This window comes from Saccoglossus kowalevskii, chromosome 1 (genome assembly GCF_978046115.1).
Source record: "Saccoglossus kowalevskii chromosome 1, keSacKowa6.1, whole genome shotgun sequence".
Classification (NCBI taxonomy): Eukaryota; Metazoa; Hemichordata; class Enteropneusta; family Harrimaniidae; genus Saccoglossus; species Saccoglossus kowalevskii.
The window spans coordinates 37,394,835-37,417,423 of record NC_140641.1 but is presented as its reverse complement, the minus strand read 5'-3'; the positions used below and the strand labels follow the sequence as shown (position 1 = coordinate 37,417,423).

General features: G+C 34.2%; 1 protein-coding gene across 13 annotated transcripts in view; it reads left to right on the top strand.

Annotated features, from left to right (window-relative positions):
• LOC100372343 (uncharacterized) overlaps positions 1-22,589 on the top strand; it is a 35,303-nt gene that overhangs the window by 9,166 nt on the left and 3,548 nt on the right. Inside the window, exons 1-9 of one of the 13 annotated variants that reach the window (XM_085501754.1) lie at positions 7,489-7,622; positions 11,326-11,412; positions 13,017-13,106; positions 13,975-14,008; positions 14,919-15,137; positions 18,271-18,345; positions 18,881-18,955; positions 21,269-21,316; positions 22,428-22,514. In XM_085501754.1, the coding sequence (XP_085357880.1) occupies positions 11,345-11,412; positions 13,017-13,106; positions 13,975-14,008; positions 14,919-15,137; positions 18,271-18,345; positions 18,881-18,955; positions 21,269-21,316; positions 22,428-22,514 (696 nt within the window). In that variant the 5' untranslated portion in view covers positions 7,489-7,622; positions 11,326-11,344. Of the gene's footprint in view, positions 1-7,488; positions 7,623-11,325; positions 11,413-13,016; positions 13,107-13,974; positions 14,009-14,918; positions 15,138-16,447; positions 16,529-18,270; positions 18,346-18,880; positions 18,956-21,268; positions 21,317-22,427; positions 22,515-22,589 lie in introns of those variants that run through there. The other 12 variants (XM_085501773.1, XM_085501751.1, XM_085501794.1 and 9 more) reach the window with 12 other exon arrangements.

Sequence of the window (22,589 nt, the reverse complement as noted above, 5' to 3'; positions counted from 1 at the left end):
TAATCGCATCACAGGATTGTTTACCATGTAAATAAATTGAAGCAATCATGGAACAGGGTAGAAAAATAGTGTCCTTGTCCTCCTACCTTCCATGGTTCAGGCAACACCAAGTACAGGCTAAGATTTAAGCTAATCTCATATGTTCGCATATTAGCTAAGCCCAATAACGTTCCTGCACAGAAGGAAACAGCGGTTATACAAATGTTCAGTCCTTTTAACCATGATAACTCAATATAGTAACCGGGAAGGTACATGTATACATGTTAGTTCTGTGTTAGGGATATGGACCTGGTCTTAAAATGGATCAGATTTAACCCATACTTAGCAATCACACACGTTTTCTTAGCAAGGAACGTTTTTGACCTCTTAGGCTGTGCTGAGGAGCTGTGCACAAATGCAACTTACTTGTATGTGTGCTTAGTATTTTCAATATTTGAGTATTTTGAACCTTTAATTTTAGCCAGATGTATGTGAAGAGCCAGGCTATGTTCTTACTACCATGTGTTGTCACAACTGGTCACCATTAGCAAATTTGTATATTAGATAGTGAAAACAACCTGCATGTTGGGATGAATAGATTTTGTCCACTATCATTTGAGTTAGCTATGTTGACAAGCCTCTCCACTTCTCTTTTCGTTTTCATCATCTTTAGTGTGACTGTCATTACTGGTCCTTAGGTGTTCGTAGTACATGTGTTGTAGTCTACATACTTGTGAAAGCATAAATCTGTTCATTGCTTTATCCATTCAGAAAGAACACTGCAAAAATGACGAACAATGCTCACATTTGTCCTCATTGCGTTTTATGGACTGCCAGGTAGTTCTATAAATTGGAACTATGAAGATCAGTTTTACAGTCCATGGGGTTTTAGTGATGTACTTCTCATAGATTGTTGTGTTTTGGTTATCACAAAAAGAGTCATTCCATCAATTGTGAGACAAGTACTTGTCAAGAAGTGTTCCATATCATGTGTGTTCATGTGTAAGCACTTTATCATGAGGAGTGCTCCTCTGTCATGAAACCACGGATTCTGAATGCTATTATTCAAAGTACATTATAAGGTAATAAATAGGTCAAGTTAACATTGCAGTGAAACCTTTTTTGCTTGCTTGCTAAGTGGGGTATTTTGTTGGTTTGAGGCATGTATGAAATAGCTTTCCTCATGGTTGCTGTGAGACTAGTGCGAAGTGGTCAACTAATCCATTTGAAAAAACACAGTATCATGATTCCTGCCGAGTGCAGTTTTGCAATTTATCTGCACATTTGACATCCAGACAGCATACATGTTAGCCGGTGTGCTCCATGAACTCACCTTACTACAGATTTTTTATATACTAGTATGCAAATTACACAGGAACCTTATTTTGTAATAATAATTATACTACCATACATATCTTAGGAAAACACTGGCTTGCAATTAATAAAATCATACTATTCTGCAACTGCATGCTTTTCCAGAATTGTTATTTCCTTATATTTTTGACTTTTTGACAATGTGCCCCACTAAAAAAACGTGTTGGTTTATCAAGAAGTTAGTTGTGTAACTTTTCTTTAATATCCGGAGTTAGCATCATGACTAAAATTCAAACCTTCAGCAAATCAATCCAGTTATGTTTAAAACTGTGATCACAAATATTCAGAGCTCAAGCTGTGATGTCCTATTATACAATTCAAGAAAAAACTGTTCTTTACAACTGCAGTTGAACCTTAATGTAAAACTCTTTGGGTTAATAAGTTTATTTAGGGTGACTGATACTGGTATACCATAGAATATGTATTCATACCTTTACTACAAATACGTTTTATTTTCAGACTCAATATTTGACTTTAGTGACAACATTAAACTTAGATTAATAGTGTATTTTTTTTTTTTTAAATTGGTAATTAATTGAGGAGTAAGTTCCTGTCATGAAAAGTGTTTCATCTGAATGCTCAGTGTCATAGGGGTCATTGTGTGTGCATGGCTGCCCACATTAGTGAAGTTGATGCTTGTACACACTTTGTGTAAGGCTGTTCCCCTTTGACTCAGTAACAATATAAATAGTGTTGTGACCATCTATAACAACTTAAGTTTTGTAAGGTAGGTGACAATAACTCTTCATGCTTCGTAAACGTTAACCTATTTCAACTATGCCAGTTTGTGCGAATTGTTTCCAAGTATCATTGTTATCAAATTAATTCTAGTTCAGGTATTCAAGGCCAGTTGTTCCCTCATAATAATTGTTGACTCCTGTTTGCGAATATCTGTATGTGTGTTCTGGCAGATTTCAAGAACAATTTGTTGGTTTTTGATGAAACTTGATGCATAGATCAGATGCACTGGGCTATTGTGCAGATTAGAGCTATTCCACTGATATTTAAAGATTTTGATGAAGCTTGATTCATAGGGACAATGCACAGACCTGATTAGTTTTGGGTAAAAATCACCCAATTTGCATTGATTTTCAGCTTTTCCACTGATATCTCAAGTACTAATCACATTTCAATGAAACTTGGTGCATGTATGCTCTAGGACAATGGACAGACCTGTTTAGTTTTGGTTTAATTGTGCATATTAATTACGTAATTTGCATAATAATTCATATATCTCAAGTTCTAATCGTATTTCAATAAAACTTGATATATTGATGGTCTGTGACATTATTAGTTGTACATAATAATTAGTCAGCTTTTACATCAATATCTCAAGTACTTATTATCTTTTTATAATGAATCGTGGTACGTAAATAGTCTAAGACTAGTTTTGGGTTTATATATCCGTAGTATTTACCTAATTTGCATAATAATTCACTTTTCAGATTTCCATTCATAAGAACTAATCATCACATGATAATAAACCTTGGTACATATGTGCCCTGCAACAATACACAGATCTAATTAGTTTTAGTTTGAAATTCAAGCATACTAATTGCTAAATTTGCATAATCATCACATTTCATTGAAATTTGTTTCATAGAATCTCTAAGGTAATCCACAGATGTGATTAGTTTAATAATGACAAACATTCTCATTGATTATCTTATTATTTTTCTGATATCTCAAAAAATCAGATTTAAATTGAACTAGATTAAAATTAAATTTGGCTGAAAAACCACATACCGGTATGTAAAATCAAATATATATAAACTTCAATAATGGGTTTACACAATCTACATCTCAAATAGCAGACAAATATTTGTTGCAAAGCTTGTTTGGAAGGCTAATTATTTTTTAATATTATATAATACAAGTTTATGTTGCCAATACTTCGACCCTAAGCTTTCTTTGATTTATTAACTGGGCTGTAACTAAAAGTATGATAAATAGTATTGTGGTTTGATCATTCAGAATGGTTTACAAAGTTTTTAAACTTTGTAATTGACAAAAATGGTTAAGTGGCTGTGTATGAAATGTCTGAAGTGTAGTCCTACAATATCCAGCGAAAAGTAGCAACATTTGTTGCTACACTGTAGTAAACTAAGGCATGTGTATGAATGGAAAGAGCTGTTACACAATGTATGAGCTCATGTTGTGAGGTAGGCTGTTTCCGTCTGGTTGATGCATGACTGCTTTGCAAAAAGGAAGCAGGCACCTGCCTGACCAATCCAATCACTTTGTTTTGTCTTGTTTTAATTAAAACATATAAAACAGCATTTTTTGATTGATGTACATTTATTATTCTAAAGAATAAAAAAAAAAGGTGGAGTTAATCAACTCACAACTATTTTTTGTTCTGCTGATCTTATTCCTAATATTATCTATCATGAGGGAATTCAAACTTTTCAAATTTATAGATACACCGTACATCATGTTGCACATGTATATGTATTTTTTTGTTGATCAGATTCAAGGTGCTGAATGGTGGCAATTTTAGTGTTATATATTCATCAAAATCAAGCATTCCTGCCATTGGATCTCGGTCGTATATGGGCAGCTATTGTTTAATTTGGTACATAAATTGAACATATTGAAAACATATTGTTTTTCAGATCAGATTCAAAATGCCTGAATGACAGAAATTTTGTGGTAATGAATGATGTTCTAGAGTTATATCAGTACAATCAAACTTCGCAACATTGCACATCAGGTTACACAAGATATACTTGTTTCAAGTTTTGATTCAAAATGGCCGATTCAATTTATTTTTATGTACTATTGAACCTGCAGAGATTCTTGTCATGTTATGACATGACTTGTTTCAGTTTGAATACTTTCTTAGCAATTCTAACATTGATCAGTAATTAACTAATGGACCCATGAAATTTGACTTTTTGAAACTAAGTTTATTGCCTATTGTGAAATGAATACCCAGCAGATTAGACTGGCAATTGTATTCATAGTTTGTCTCTACATGATTAGATGCAGTATGTCGCTTGGTGGTCCAAGTAGGTTCATATTGTCCAGCAACATACTGGACGCTCTGTCCTCAAGGTGATGGTTCTTCTGTGTATACATACGCGTCGTTTTTATTATATACGATGCTCTCAATGACTTCAAATCAAGACAATGATTAGGAAATGCTGCCATCGCCTTGGATACAGGGAATGTTGTCCTGTTGAGTTCTGAGAGTTGAATGAATAGCCGTGATGAATTCACTATGGTAACACATCTCATCTGGATACATTTGTACTCATTTTATTGCACCTTACTCCTCTTCACCCAGTACAGGGCAGTATATTTTCTATGAATGACCTTCAGTAGTTTTTAAGTTACCAAATTTACTGAATACTTAATTTGTTTTAATTTAAACAAAATAAGTTTTATGTAATACATGTATATTCTATGTAATTATATGTGCTCAGTTAGTGTCATGGGTGGCTAGTCTGAATACTGTAAGTGGTTTACACTACACCATGGAAATAGGAAATGCAAAGTACCGTAAAATCTGTATTAGAAGCCACATCCCTAATAAAAGTCGCACCCATAATTGATAACCAAAAATTCTTCATTTCATATATGTGTAGATGCTCTAATAGAAGCCACATCCCCTATGTTGCATTGTACCATTTTAACAGAAGCTGCGGTTTCTAATACATATTTTACAGTAACATTCTCAAAGATGGACCAGAACAGTAAGTCAGTAGAATAGCAAGGATTTCATTAGCACCAGATTGTGAAAAACTGACATGGTTATCCAAAAAAAAACATTGTTTGTGATTGGCTCTGGCAGCTTTTAGGAGATCATGACATGGACCTGTTTTTAAGAATCAGTGTTACAGACTGAGATGTGCTTTATGTACTTCGCTGAAAACCTGCATTGTGGAGGTTTCAGAGACCAATAGTGTCATAGCCTGCTGACTCTTAACCAAATTTGCGATTGTTTAATTTATTACAAAAGACTTTTAGACTGACATTTCACTGTGGATTGAAGCATCTAGTGAATGTAAACAAAAGTCAACAAATGCACCTACCTTTGAAGAGTGTTCTGGTGTATATGTATGTGCTGCATAATAGGAATTGGTGACCTCGTATGTACAGTGGGTCAAGTGGATGTATTTATGCAAAATAGGTGTGAAATCAAAGTTAGGAGATTGACAAGTTGAAAACAAGTAGTTATTATATTATTTTTTAGCATGCAACATTTGAGAACACTACACTTGTAGACATTGCTATAGTCGCCAAGTTTATAATTGCCACTGCATACCTAAAAGGGAGATGACCAAGACCCTGAGGCTTTTAGGCCCAAGGGAGTAATACTGCATCAAGGGCAAAAAATCTACTTTGTGGGTGGCTTGGTTAAAATCCACAAGTGCTTGTTGTAGTTGTCTGGTTGATGTTGTGGTAGTTCATTAAGCTGTCTCAGTGCCATTGTGGTAGACAGGCGGTCAATGCTGCCCTGTCTTTTATTATTGATTTCGGAACTACATTTTTTTGTATACATGGGACAATGTCCACCATGATCTCATCAAAATGATCAGCCATGCCTCCCTATAAAAATATAAAAGCTTACATACCACCAACTATTTGTACCGAAATATACAAGGTTCTAATATAAGGAGCATTGTTGCTGACATTTACTGTATCTGTACTAGAACATTCAAGTGAAATTTGTGTTACATGCAAACAAGCAATGGCAATGACCTTACTTTCACTAATTCTAACCACCCCCACGATAACAAATATAATGTAAAGACATATAATGAAAGAAAAAGCATTGTCAAGTCTCTCTCTTCAAAGTTCTCTTTTTATTGAACTCCATGCAATGGTTGATTAGTATGCCACTCTATTATCTACACTTTATTCAGTATAATGTCGTGTTGTTGACTTGATCAAGTAAAATGAAACATCAGAATATACCATAAATAAACTAGTGCAGTTTAATTCTGAAGACATGAATGATCTGTGGAGGTATGGGATATACAATCATTTTCAATTGTCCATGTAATGGGTCGCTGGAAATGAAATAAATCATTCATTTCTAACAATGTAGGGAGGGCTGCTCATTCTGTGTGTGTTAAATATAGGTGTTTTATAGATATTTGAATGCTTTAATTAATTGAATCTCTTATTTCCTCCGATAATAATTGGGTAGGTTGGGTTATGTGTTTTTAGTCTTTATAATGTAAGTAATTGGAAACTGTTTTTGTACAGAGCTCACTTTGGATGGCGACAGTTAAAGTAGTATTTATAAATTTCAAGTACATGTTTGTGATGGTATTGTTAACAGTATTTGGGTCAGATCTTGGGAATTTTATTTTCGTGCATGTTCCTTTATACTCGAATTTCAATCAACTACATGTAGGGCTGCTGTCGTACACAGTGTCTTGAAAAATATTATCAATCTTTGTAGGAATTTAAATATACTTACCACATCCCTAGCTTACGCTGTTATATACCATTCATATTGGCCATATAGAGAGGCTTTCAGCAGACAATGCATTAAAATAAATCTTTTTATAATCAATTCAGGATTCCACTGTTAAAGTATGTACTACATGTATTCAAGTTGTTGCCTATGTATTGTATAAGTCTGGATGATGAAAATAATGTTACACACAGTTATTATTACATCTCCTCGCCATTCATTCCACTCAAGTTGGACAGCTATACATCTTAGGTTTATTATGGTATGTGGAATATGTTGAAGATTAAGACTGCTTTAAAGTGTTCCATATGATTTTTTAATTTGAGAAAAAAGGTTGTTTTCCATGTCCGGCTTGTCATGGTGTGTTAGGTCAGACAGAAGTCAAGTTTCATACAACCATTTAGGTTTCATGCAGGATGTTTTACAAGGGTTAGAATCCATTTTTAAAAGGCAGTCACTAAAAGTATTCCAGGAATGTCAACTTTGACCTATAGGAGTTTGATCTTTAAGTTAAACAAAAAAAAACTAAAAACAGAAGGTTCTCTGCCGTGTTAATAGTTGTTTTAGCAATTATATATTTTTTCCTTCATCTTTGGATGTTGCCTATCAAAATAATGCCCTAATTCATTATATTAAGAAAAATGTTGGGAGGTCATGTGATTTGCATTAGCCAATGAATGTGGAGTAACAGCTGAGTTTCTGAACTGTAACTTAATAGGGTTTGTTGGCTGGCTGTCTCTGTCTTGTCTGACAGTTCTCATTTGCCTGAGCTCTCTGCAACCTCCTTCCTAGCTGCTGTGGTGAAGGAATCTCAGTCTCATCTTCAAACTTATTCCAGGTATAACTCTACGATCATTCTGAATTGTTTACCAGCTTAGTCTTAGTCAGTCTCTCCTTCCAATTTTACCCAAAACATTCCTTTATTTTCCCATTAGAAGTGTATTTCTTCTGTATTCCATGGATTATTTCCATATTTGGTGTTGGTATTTCGTTCTGGAATTTCTGTTCAGCTATGGCTCTCTCTGCAAGTATTTCCCTTTGATCAATAGTATGTTGCATTTTCTATCATGTTTATCATATTTTTGCAGAAATCTTTTGACTTTATGTGCTAATATATCAATTCATCTGTTGCTAACACTGTTAATTTAAAAAAAGCATAGTTTTCTAAGTGTGAGGCCCATAGAGGGGGTATCCTCAACTGTGGCCAAGAAGATCAATAGTGCTAAAAACTGGACTTTAACTTTATTGACTGTTTACTAGAAGTTCTGCTTATTACCGGTAGTGTATTTTGTCTTGTGTGCACTGTGTGTAAACCCTTGCTAAATTTGCTTGAGGCATCTTGGGTGGATTTGTGAGCTGAATTCTGTTGTACTAATTGCCCTGAATGGCAGATGCATGTATTAATACTATGCCAAAGTTGCACATAAAAAGGGATTTAAATTTATTATCTCCAATGTAACAATTATCATATTTACTTGAAACTTTTAGAACTAAAAGACAAATGAAAGTTTGTGTTTTGCATAACTCCATTTCAGTAATTGCCATGACCCAGTTTTTTGACTGTATGAATTTATTGGTTACATAATTTGTGAAAATTTGTTTGCGTAAAACCTACATAATTGAAGAGTGAATCTATTTAAGGTAGCAGGATAGTTTTTTTGCATGAAAAATGTAAACACCTATAATCGGAATAAATTTTACAAGAAACCATACAATCTATATATGTTTAGAAAGCTCTTGTCTTGTATTTTCCTACTATTAATATTTTGTGAACATTGTGTTTGTTTTAGCGTCACGTGATTCTGAAAATCAGCGGGGCTGATAATTTAACTAACGTGAATAAAATTTTAATTGTCATCTCTACAGTCATTCATGCGATCAAAAACTTTACACTGTTTTGAAGCAAAGGTCATGAAGTTTAAATCCGTATTTCTATTTTTTGCATTAGGTTGTTTTTTTTGTCCGAAAATCACAAATTTCAAGCACGTTTTTTGGTGTTAAAGTTAGAGTATACCGGTGGTTTGCACGAGGTTTGTGAAAAAACGCAATAGAATTTTGCAAATATGCAAATACGGATATGAAGCCAACATATCCAAGAGTAGGAAAAGTTAAACGGCGAATGAATACACTTGATGTCGTTATTTTATTTTAATAATTTGATCTCTTTGAAATTTATGGTGAAAGAATCAAATTTCACATACATTCTTATAGTATCACTTATGTATTATATTATATATGGGTGAGAGGAGGGGCCTTCAAGAAGGATAGGTCTGAATGATAGAACACTGCATAGTTCATGCTGTTCCAGGCAATTTTCAACAGATTTCCATCATTAACAGCAAAATTATTATATTTTGTAGCAATTTAGTTTAATCTGAAACTTGCAGTGCTTGTGACATTCAATCTACGTAACCAATCATTTTGAAATTGTCAAACCAAAATGGCATGACAGGGAATATTGAATATGTAGATTTATGTGAAGTATTGATGTTTCCTTTTGATGTGAGCAGCACAAATGCGGTCAGTGAAACAAGGTCAACCTCATGTCATTTGTGCTACAGGATTCTTTTCCATTCATTGTTTGCCACCAGACAAACCTACTTTTATCAAGTACCATAAACTTTTACAAGTTCCTGTTATTAGTATAAAAACATTGATATGTTTGTATGTGGTCTGCTTATTTTATAGTTCAATATGTGTGCTACCTTCATTTTTGTCACATGTAAATCATCTCCTTGTGAAGAAGGTTCTAGTCAGTGACCTCCTACAATGTATCAGTGTTTATACTGCTCAGTATCCAAATATGGCACAAAAAACAAGTTTTCAGTGACTCACCAGATGTAACACTAAAGGATTTGCCGCAGGATTGGCCAAAAATCATCGCTGATTTTCTTTAAATATTATGATGTGCAACTTGCTAGATCTATCTAAACATCAGTAGAATAAAATGACATTGTATAATAGTAATGAGATGCAAGAAATCAAAGGTTATACATGACTTGTCAATATATTGTTCATACTTAAAAACAATAAAATAGTTTTAAAAAAAGGAATATTTCTGTTATTACAGCTGAAATATGCAGATAAGAGACTAAAAATATGTTGCAAGAATTCCAACTTGTTTAGCATTCTGCTACTTCACAGTATGTGATTAGCTTACTGAATGTTTCGTAAAACTTCAGACACATATGCAAGGAGGGGAGGGGAGGGGGTCCAGGTTGAGTCAACTGTATCAATATTTTGTTGTGTCCAAATTTTGAAACCTATGTCTCAAGCAAAAAAATTTTTACAGAGATTGAAGTTAAGATTGTATAATTTTTTACCACCGTAATTTAAATGATTATAATTATTGTATTGCGCCATGAAATATTGAGATGATTTTTATTATTCTGGCAATGGTACCTTGTATTATAAGCTGTATGGTATGAGTATGTGATGTAGGTATGGCTATCTAACTGTTCTTGTACGAGTATACCACCTCTTGGTGGTATACATACAAGTACGCAGTGAACCAACAATGGTAGCTTTGTATTTAGTCTTAAGGCTTTCATAGATATTCCTGTATATTATTTCTTTGCCTTAATCTGGCAAGCTAAAGAAACTTGATCCTGTTTGCATGAACATTGATTTTTGAGTGTAGATTGAAGCAGGGAGGTATTAACCTGGTGTACATTTTAGAGGATCTTCTGGATTAGCCTTTCTGTCTTCTCTGTTTTCCCTTTTGTAAAACAGAATCTCAGTTATTTTTCTTTGTGTATTTATAAATATTCTGACTTTTTCAAAATTAGTTTGTCTTATGATCACAGATATATTATTAATATATGGAATTGTTGTCTGTAACATTTGCTAGTTGAGCTCTAATAATATACAAATGTACACTTCTGTAAGTTGGCCAGTGTATTACATACATTTTCGTATCAATCACATGTTCTGTGTTTGTGTGTGAATTTAATATATGGAAGTGTGTGTGTTTATTGCATTCCTAATTTCCTGCCATTGGTGTTTTGATACATGTATATTGAAAAGTGCTTTAATTTCATACAAGACAAATTGCAATATTAGTGTTAGTGTTCGCAATTGTACACTAATGAAATGGTTCAAAATTCAGCTTGGTGTGAATGAATTGTCAGCTGCGTTTGAAAAACGATCTGCCTCTGTGACTTGCTTTCTGTTACTAAGCAAATCTAAGCTCAGCATTGCAGTATACAAATACTATGGAATACTTTATTTTCGCTGGAATTAATTTTCGCTGAAAAGGCGTTTTAGGCGTTTTGTATGGAATTTATTTTCACTGATTTTTGATGAGTTTAATGTGAAATATAGGAAAAAAAGTATATTCGCTGGTTTTATTTTCACAGAATCATCCCTTCAGCGAAAATAGTGAAAATAAATTCCAAGCGAAAATAAAGTATTCTACAGTAGTGCCTAAAGATACTTTCTTGTAATAAATACGGGTCATATATGACAGCACACTATTGAGTATACATCTCAATTAATTCATTACTTGGTATTTAATTTTTTTTTAATTTTCTTCACTACAGATCTTTCTAAATAATAACCATGGGAGACGAATCAGAAGAGAGAGCTCGCCGTCGTGAAGAACGCAGGAGAAGGAGGGAAGCCGAAAAGTAAGTTTGCAGAATTTCATGGTTTCCCCATTTTCATGGTTTTCATTGAATTAAAGTTTTATTTGCAAAGAATAGCAACCATTTGTGTACATGTATGAGTAAATGGAGCAAGCTGGTCTATAGAGTGTCTGTTATCCCAGCTAGCTTTATAGAAATTCATGTTTTAACTAAACACATTGTAGATATGCATTAACTGGAGAACTGTTTATAGAATTCACTTTTTGATTGACATTTGACATCACCATTGTTGTAATATATATTTTTGTCATTGTCTTTTTCATTTTCATTGATCAATGCACATTCACCTAGTTACATGCACATTCAAATTTCTCTGAGATACCAGTATTATGCTACCTGACACTCTGGATCATATCAGCCTTGTCTCTTAACTGCATCTGTGCCAGAATCTTGATCTAGGCTCTCTATGCTTAGAGGAATTTGAGTGTGGTACACATGACATTTAGATTAACAATCACACACACCTTGTTTTTCATCTCTCACTGCTAAGCAATGCTACTTACTAGTACTTAATATTCACGAGCTAAGTTTCAATTGCATAACAATGACCCAATAATCAGATCATTGTCATTTGTTGTATCGCCTGTTTTAAAATTGCATCTGCCACTAGTTTGAAAAATCAGTGAGCACTATGTCAACCCATTACATGCTGCTGTGTATATTGGAGTACATCGGAGAAAAGACATTTGTACCATTGTTTTGATGCACTGAAAAGACAGTTGTTTTCTACTTTGTTCTGTAATGTAATATTGAAATAAAGTGTTGAATATGATTAATAAATCCAAATCGTGATCTGGTTCATGTCAGTTTAGAACCGGGTTGCTTAATTGGAACCTGGGCCCTGTCATATACTAAAAAACATGTCCATGGGTTTCATGTTAGTAATCATGTAACTTCAGCAGAAGTTTATCATCTGCATAACATCAGATGTAACAGTTCAAAAGTGTTGTACATATCACCATGACGCAACCATGCATCATATGACAATTATAACAATTCACCATGTTTCATATAATTCACCATAATTCGGTAATCATCACTAAGTTTTTTCATATCACCCTTTGTTACATAACCACTACCAAACTCAAAGATAGCACAGACGGTCGGAAAGTTTTGTATTTCGTGATGGTAATGAAAATAATTTCATGTAAAAAAAAATGATAATAAAAATTAAAACTGAAATACATGTATCTTGTTTAATTGCTCCCAGTCATTTATAAACTATTTGTTTAGATTATAAATGTCCCATGACTGACTTTCATTTTAAATTTCTCAGATCACTAAAACTTTATATATAAACTATTCTCATTCAGTTAGGTATTTATTGAATAACTAAGTACAGAACTTGTTCTGCTGTCAACATTGTGTCATCCCTTAGCAATAACGGCATTATAAGAGTTGATTAACTTTCTTTTATCTCATTGCATTTGAAACCCCATAGTGTTACTATAAATCTATGCATTCCCATCATATAATTAATAATAGTAATAACAGTTTATATAAAACAGTTTAATTAATTAATTAACATCGCTAGAAAGCTACTAACTTAGCTGCATGTTTGTTGCATGGTTGTTTATTTACTCCAGGTTGGCTGGACAAAATGATACCTCATCAGTAGATGCTGATTTAGAAGCATTACGGCGTCGACGAGAAGAAAGGAGACGACTTCGGGAATTGTGCGTGCATAAAACAGTAGCCATTGAAACAGTTTGTAATGGAATCTGTTGATTTTCCCCTTTCTTTCATTCCATATTCCCAGTAAAGAATGATACATTCCATTGTATGGAGTGTTGATTCTATTGGGAAATGGGGTGAAGCCTATCTTTTTATCTCCACTGTGTCTCTTATAGTACTCATGGTTGGCTAACTTGTTTTTCTACCCTCCAGCAGTCTTTTATCCTTTATTTTCTAACTTATTACTACTAATACAAATGAATACAGGGGTCAGTTTGTACCTATAGACTGATGTGGAGTACAGATGTTTATTATTCACAGCAATGACATGTATATGGAATGTGTTCCATCTACACAATGATGGCTTGTATTTCTTGTTTGTTTCACTCGGCAGCATTCTAATACCAAGCTTAGGCGTTTACAACAGAATATCATATGATACCTTGAATATGTTCCGTCTACTGAGAAGCACTTGTTTTTTGAAACTGAAAAAAAAACAAATAAAATTAGGTCTTGGTTATTTGTTGTATAATGATTGAGATACATCACTCAAAATTTACTTTTTGTCACAAGATGAACCCATATTTCTATGCAAAAATACAAAAATTGACTATAAATTGTCACATACAGAATTCTCATCATCACAAAGTCTTTTATTACTTCCCGAAAATTTGTGTAAGACCCATTTTCATTGGTCATTAGGACACATTTTCCAAAAGATTAATCAACCTTTGTGTGGTTGACATTTGACTATGGTACATGAATGCAGAACACAAAATGATATTATTGTGCATAGTCTCCATGTGGTTAGTATGTATTGAGGTTGCGCTGTGAACTCTGAAGTTGACCAAGTACAACTTTGTTTTGCAGGGAACAGGAAAATGGAGCCAATGGCCCAGCAGAGGTGAGAAATAATTGTCATTTGTTAAACCTGTTCAGTGTATTGTATGTGCTTTATGTTTATGAATTGCTGTTGTCATTTCTGAGTTGAGTGTTGTCCACCAAACTACAAGAACACTACATGGTTATAAATCGTGTCATCTGAGGTGTTATTGTCATGCCAACTACAATTTTTCATTCAAATGGAAACCCTGTTGGTTTTGTTACCCAACACTGGTCAGCAAATAAATTAATTCAGCAGACCTGTTCATCTCCCAGTGTGTGCATTCAAGTGAGGGATACCAATCCCCTGGAATCTGCTATTGGATCATGTCGGTTATGGCGCAAGTGTACAAAATGTAGTAAGATCATCTCTACATCAGTTTTACCAATTCGTGCTTCGCAATTCTAGTGACAACGGACATTTTGTGAATTCCACAAAACAGCTAAGCTCTGTTCTGGAAGACTGTGCATGTTTCTAAATTGTTGCTATGCCAATACAGCATGAGGAAACAAATTCTAAAATGAGTTAATAAGATGAATGTTGTGTAGATAGCTGTTTAACATTTTCAGGAGAAATCAATTAATTTATGCATCCATTCTTGAAAGTCTTGTTGTGATGGTATTTGGCTGTTATCAGCATTGCAGTTGCAGTGACTAAGCACTTAAACAATGTTAAGTGCAATGTATCCTGTGAGCTTTTATATGAATTGCGTTTAACTCATCTAGGCATGCGATTTAAAATTACAATATTTTTTTTCGATTGAATGCAGTGAAATCAAGGCATGAATCATTCTAATTTGTTCTGTCTGTTGAGACTTTTATTTCTGACATAATTGGTAGGTATTGATGAATGCATCTTCAATACACTGACTATTACTTGTAGTGTTTTTAATTCTGATTTAATGTAATGCATGTTTTAACTAAACAATTAGCCAGTAGAAGACTTCAGTACTAGGCGAAGACGGCGCAAGGAACGCGAAGAAGAGGAAGAACGGCAAAGGCAGGAGGAGGAGGCTCGTAGGCAGGAGGAGGAGGCTCGTAGTCAGGAGGAGGAGGCCCGTAGACAGGAGGAGGAAGAAGCTAAAAGGCGAGAGGAAGAGGAAGCACGGCAACGAGAAGAAGAGGAGGAAGAAGAGAGGCGACGAGCTGAGGTAGCAAAGATCAAACTAGTGTCTCACTCTCTGTCTCATTCACTCCAGTCACTCCAGTCACTGCTCCTCTTCCAAATTACCTCAGATGTATTCATTTTCTATTAAAATAAAAGCTCTGTACCATAGACCTTGTTTCTTTCCTGTCTCATGTCTTATCACAATTCTCCTCCACCTACTTGTAACTGTTTCAACTTTGATTGTTTGTACGGTATATAAAAATAACTATGTGGAGTACAGCAATGTAAGTTTAGTTAACTTAACAGACATTTTACCAATCAAAATTTGCAAACAGTTACAACGTGGTTATCTACACTCCTTTTGTCCCCAAGTCACAAGGGGTACTAATGCAGTCTGTGTTTATCCCATACCCTATGGCTTGGGGGGGGAGGTGATTTGATTCATTCACGCTTTACATATATTTGCACTTCTGAGTTTATCAAATGACATGCACATTGTTTGTGTTATTGAAGCACTAGCACCACTGTCACTAGTTTTGTATTCAGTACATGTCCTGATTGTGCAATGTCAGTCATTACAAAAAATTGATTCAACACAGGAATTCTTGTTTTGCCTTTTCCATCTGCAAATTTGATGTATTAACCTGCCATGTTTGCTGGGAAACTTCAAACACTACACACCTTGCGATAACTTACTAGTATGCCACTTTGAATTCAAGTGGTTTTCCTAGTACAACTTCAAAATTCTTTATGTCCTGTTGTGGAATGTTTTTCTTATTCTTTTTAAGCCATCTGTTTCACTACTACTGCATTTAAAAACGTACATGTACTTTCTTGTTACATGAATCATATGCAGACTTATTGCCAAGGTTACCTGTTACTCTTTGTTCATATTCTCTGCTGTGTGTGTGTCTGAGAATTGCCCACCAATTTTGACTTAGGTGTTCATATTTACCAGTTGTAAATGCCACTTTCAGATAAAGCCACCTTTAGGTGCTGACATGCATCCATATTTCTATACATTCTAATGCCAGTTATATTTAATCTTGGCATAGATTTAATCCCAATTTTTGTTTGCATGCTTTCTATAGTAAAACCCAGTAAACAGATATAACCGAACACTATTTCACTGCGCTTCCTTGTCTAGCTTTCATTTGCATAATAATTCAATGCATTGCTTTTATTATATAATTTCTTCAGTTTTATTGCAATTATTTAATTTTCTGTTTATTATTTCTTTTTTCTTTCAATTGTTATTCCAATTACACATATCATCTTCCCTTTGTTATGTAAACTGTCTTCCTGTCATTTATTTTCCCGTCCTTTTGTAAATGTGTTGATAATGTAAATCAGGATGATGCCTCTGCGGATGAGGCCCCTGCAGAGGAGGCCCCTGCAGAGGAGGCTCCCGTAGAGGAGGCTTCTGTGGCGAAAGTAAGTAGTGGCTTATGTGTGTGAATATGGTTTAGCCTGGTTTCTCACTAACACTGGTGGTTTTGTTTTTACTTTCATTATTACTTATATTTTTCTTTCCTCCTCCCCCTCTGCTTGCTTTGTGAATGCCCCTCTTGTTTGTAGCGTGATTTGGACTCCACATATGGGGTTTTGATTTCCAATCTTGTGTGGAACTTCCTCAGATGCATTTTGCAAGTATTCTCTCCCAAATTTCCTCTGATGTATTGATTTTTTATTCAAATAAAATCTCTATCATAGATTATGTTTTTTTCATGACACTTGTCTTATCACATTCCCCTAAAAAATAATCGTAATTGTGTTCAACTGCGACTATGACACAAAAAAAACATTTGATTGATTGATTGGTTGTATACAACTGCCATTGAAATTTATACATATTTATAAAAATGATGGGAATGGGTTTGTTGTATTCATAGTACAGATTGATGTGTAAATGGAAATAACTCATTTCCAGGCACAGATCAGGAGCAGCAATGTAAGTTTAGTTAACTTAACTTACCAGACAGTAAAACGTGGTTATATACATTCTTTGTCCTCAAGTCACTAGGGATGCAGTCTGTATGGTGATAAAGCAGTGTTTGTGTGCTCACAAATCAGCTTGATTCAGATTTATTTACACATCACCTGTATTACTCTTGAATTAATAATTTTGCATCTCCTCGCCCTTGACATTTTATCAAATGACATACACAAAGTTGTAGATGTCATTATTTAAGTGCCATTACCACTGTCACTTGAACTCATTAAAAATAAGTAGTTCTGTACCTTGTACAAAATGACCTGATTGGGCAGTGTCTGTTATTGCAGAAAGTCAGGAATGGCTAGTACCAATCAATGGGAATTTGTTTGGCCTTCAGAATCTGTAAATTGGATTTCTTACCATATTGGCTGAAAATCTTCATGATAACACTGCATCTTGCCATTACATACTGATTGGGCAATGTCTGTCATTACAAAAAATCAACTCAATGGATACTTTTCTTTCGCCTTCTCAATCTGTAAATTGACCATGTTGGATGGAAAACTACATAACACTTCACATCTTGTCATACTAGTATACCACTCACTTCCAATTCCACTTTCAAACCAAAGTTAGTTTTTCTAGTACATCTGTGGATTATCAAAACTCTTCATGTCTTGCTGTGGAATGTTATTCCTATTCTTTTAAGCCATCTGTCTCACTACTACTAAAACGTATATGTACTTTCTTGTTACTTGAACCATATGCAGACTTTAATATTGTTTATATTGAGAATCAACCACCAATTTTGACTTGGGTGTTCATATTTACCAACTGTCAACTTAACAGACAAAGCCACCTTAGGTGCTGACATACCTTCATACATATACCCCCTTCCATACCTTCTATGCCAGTTAATCTTGGCATAGATTTAAATCCCAATTTTTGTTTTCATGTGTGCATGCTTTCTATAGTGAGACCCAGTGAACAGATGTAACCAAACACTATTTCACTGTGCTGCTTTGTCTAGCTTTCATTAATTTATTGCATTAATTTAATATATAATTTCTTCAATTTTATTGCAACATTATTTGATTTTTTATGTATTATTTCTTTTTCTTGTAATTGTATAATCCCTATTACCCAAATTGTTTTTCCTTTGTTTTTGTAAATTGTTTTCCTACTTTCCTTGTCATTTATTTTCCCATTCTCTTGTAAATGTGATGACAATGTAAATTAGGATGAGGCAGAGGAGGCCCCTGCTGAGGAGGCCCCTGCTGAGGAGGCTCCTGCAGAGGAGGCTCCTGCAGCTGAAGTAAGTAGTGGCTTTTGCGTGCGAATATGGTTTGCCTGGTTCCTCACTAACACTGGTGGTTTGTGGATTTTTTTTTACTTTCATTATTACTTATATTTTTCTTTCCTCCTCCCCCTCTGCTTGCTATGTGGATGTCTCTCTTGTTTGTAGAGTGATTTCAACTCCACATATTTGTTTTGCTTCCAATCCTGTGTGGAACGTCCTCAGATGTGTGTTTCTCAGTGGCACTTGCTTGTTCCCTATCGAGTGAAGTGTGTATTCATGTAGATTATAGCTAGAGCATCCTACCTAAACTATTAAAATTGTGCTTCAGTTCAAATTAGTAATGTTAAGGTATTTATCAATTCAAGCTAATATGTGAATCAGTAATCACTACATGGTATACTTGATTTACTAAGGCTATTTTTTGAATGTTTTTACTTTTCTGCAAAGTAATTTTTTTCATTTTTGGAAAAGAAGCACATTTTAAAGGATATTTAGGTTGATGCTTGATTTTTATTTGTGATTGCTACTTACGCTTTGTTTTCTGGTTCAGGAGGCTCAAGTTAATGCAGAAGAGGAAGCCGAAAAACAACGACAACAGGAAGCAGAACAACGAAGGCGAGAGGAGGTAAGATATGTTGATTTTTAGCTCCGCTGTCGACTTTGTCGAGCGGAGCTTATCATATGAGTGATTGTCCGTCGTCGTCGTTCGTGTCAATGTTTTACTTTTTCGACTTCTTCTTGAAAACTACAAGCCTGAATGCTTTGATACTTGGTGTATATGTACCTTGGGTAGACCTCTCTTAGGTTTGTTCATTTCACGTTGATATCTTCAATTCTCTAATTTTGGTGAATATTTTTGTCATTTTTGGTAAAAAGTGATATTTTCGACTTCTTGTTAAAAACCGCAAGTGCAATTGCTTTGATATTACATATATAGGTACTACATGTGGACCTCTCTCAGATTTGTTCATTTTGTAATGATATCTTTAATTCTCTAATTTTGGTGAATATTTTTGTCATTTTTGGTAAAAAGTGATATTTTCGACTTCTTGTTAAAAACCGCAAGTGCAATTGCTTTGATATTACATATATAGGTACTACATGTGGACCTCTCTCAGATTTGTTCATTTTGTAATGATATCTTTAATTCTCTAATTTTGGTGAATATTTTTGTCATTTTTGGTAAAAAGTGATATTTTCGACTTCTTGTTAAAAACCGCAAGTGCAATTGCTTTGATATTACATATATAGGTACTACATGTGGACCTCTCTCAGATTTGTTCATTTTGTAATGATATCTTTAATTCTCTAATTTTGGTGAATATTTTTGTCATTTTTGGTAAAAAGTGATATTTTCGACTTCTTGTTAAAAACCGCAAGTGCAATTGCTTTGATATTACATATATAGGTACTACATGTGGACCTCTCTCAGAATTGTTCATTTTGTAATGATATCTTTAATTCTCTAATTTTGGTGAATATTTTTGTAATTTTTGGTAAAAAGTGATATTTTCGACTTCTTGTTAAAAACCACAAGTCCGATTGCTTTGATATTACATATATAGGTACTACATGTGGACCTCTCTCAGATTTGTTCATTTTGTGATGATGTCTTCAATTCTCTAATTTTCGTGAATATTTTTGTAATTTTTGGTAAAAAGTGATATTTTCGACTTCTTGTTAAAAACCAATAGTTCAATTGCTTTGATATTACATATTTAGATACTACATGTAGACCTTTCTCAGATTTGTTCATTTCGTGATGATATCTTGGATTCTATAATTTTGGTGAATATTTTAGTCATTTTTGGTAGAAAGTGATATTTTCGACTTCTTGTTAAAAACTGTAAGTCCGATTGCTTTGATACTATACATATTGTTCATTTTCTGATGATGTCTTCAGTTCTTTAATTGAAATGTGCATTTCTAACAGCGGAGCTATCTCAGCCGATAGGCTGCTTGTTTTTTATTAAAACAATGTTGTCCAGATGTGATCTTCTACTACCTACGTGCAATCTTGTACTTACCTACAATGTACGTGCGGTCTCATGCTTACCTACTTACCTACATGCGGTCTCGTCACTATGTTAAAGCAGTATTTGCTACTGATTACAACAACAATTTGAGTTGACAAAACTCATACAGTGTTCACATGTGTGCCAAAAAAGCTGGCTTTGAAACACATTTGAACACAATAAGCGGGCTCTACTGCGATTTAGTTTAAGCCACCCTAAAAGTCTCAACCAGAACCTCGTTCTTATAGAAACGGCTTTAGCGCGATAAACAATAAAGCCGCCTTAAAAAGCATGTCCTCAATGTCAGTTTCACTCTGGAGTTCCATTCTTTGCAAGTATTTATAGAAACATGGTGGTCGATAACAAAGCTGGCTCAGTTTATTCTTTCTATACATATGAACACAGGACTAATTAAAACCACTGATAACGATCGTTACAAAGTTAGTCAAGCTGTGGCACATGTGAACATGGTATCAGTGGTTAAGTTGTATTGATAAATGTTATCACTTGTTTTTAATCAACATGACCTCATACTCCAAACTGTTTGTAGCCAAATAAACGACTTTGATTGTAATGTATTAGGAGTCAATATTGTAAACTGCTTAAATTTTGCAAAAGAACATTCTTTACAAATGCCATGAAATTTTTAGCTGCAGAAAATAAGTAATTGTACTTCATAGGTTAAGATTTGTTATTACATAATCATGATGTAGAGGCAAAATGACATTCAATACTGTACATGACTTAGGAGGATTGTTGACAGATTCGTTGTCTATATCTGTCAGTCTCCTCTAACAATTTGCATCATCATGATTCACTGTGCTGGGATAACCTACCGGTAGTTTTCTTAATGCCCAAATTGTAACTTAAAGGTAATTTTATACATTTGTGAAGAAAGTAAAGTTTGAATCTCTTCCCTGTAGCAACAAAAACAAGCAGAAGAACAACAAAGGCGAGAAGAAGAAGAAGAGGTAATGCAAAAGTTCCTAGTATTTCTAGTATCATTGTTTTCGTTGTAATGATGAAATGAAGCATGAATAGGTCAAGTGTACACTAAATCTAAGTGACTGTATTCACTCTAGGTCTTCTCACCTGTCTTGCTTATCTTACTAGATTGTGAAAATATCAGGTTCTTATTTATGCATCTTCTAGTATTGCAGATCTTACTTGTTGCTAACATTCTTTGATCAACCCCACAGCATGCTCTTTATGCATGTAAATATGTCAAATGCATCACAGTTGTGTCCCCTTTGTCACAACAATTTGTTTTGCAAGGAAAGTTTTTATATCAGGATGTTTAAATAACCCTTGCGATGGACAAAATGAAGGTTAAAAGTTTTACAAAATCTTCTAAAATTTCCCTTATTATTCTTTAGAATATTTATAAAGTAAGAAGGTGGAATGATATATTTTAATGAATAAATAAATTGTTCGTCTGTGTCATGCATTATTTGGGGCAATTTCATCTTATGGTATCTTTTGAGCATGTTTAAGGTTGCAACTAATTTGCATAATGATCTCCATGCATTTGTGCATTACATTATTTTACATATATTATTTATGCATATTAACGCATTTGCTTGTGCCTGCTACGGTAACAAGATTTTTCTTTTGTCAGGTTTATTTTCTTTATTTCAGGTGTTTTTCACATTCTTAATCTCTAATTTTTTTGCTATGACTTCCTTTTTCTTTTCTTTTAGATATATTTACTGGCAGTGTTAATTGCTTGCCAAAACATCTCACATTTTGTCAGTCACCGCACACATACACACACCACTTGCACTATGCTTGGCTTATTTTATATTCTGTCATTTCTCAGTTTGTTGATTTTCAAATTAATATCCTAAGCTCTTATTTTTCCTAACTGCAAATTTTTAACTATAACTTTAAAAAACGAAAAAGTTAAAAAAAAAAAAATCAAATATATCCAAAAAAAACGGATTCAGCAATTTTAAGTTTTGATCTTCACACTGGACATATTCATGTTAGTTCTCTCTCTCCTTCTCTATAGTTCTTCATCATAGATGTTAGGGGGACATGGGGCCGCAGTGTGTGTCATAATATCTTTATTTATTTATGCAGAAAAAGAAGAAAGAAGCTCAAGCACCTGCACCAGCCAAGAAAGCAGGAGGCCTAAGCATGAAATTAGGACGCAAGATGAACATCAAGGTTTGTCAAAAGGCGGTGCCCTTGACCGCTGTAGCCGTCTCTCTACTCTTTTGACTCCACACTCTTTACTTTAAT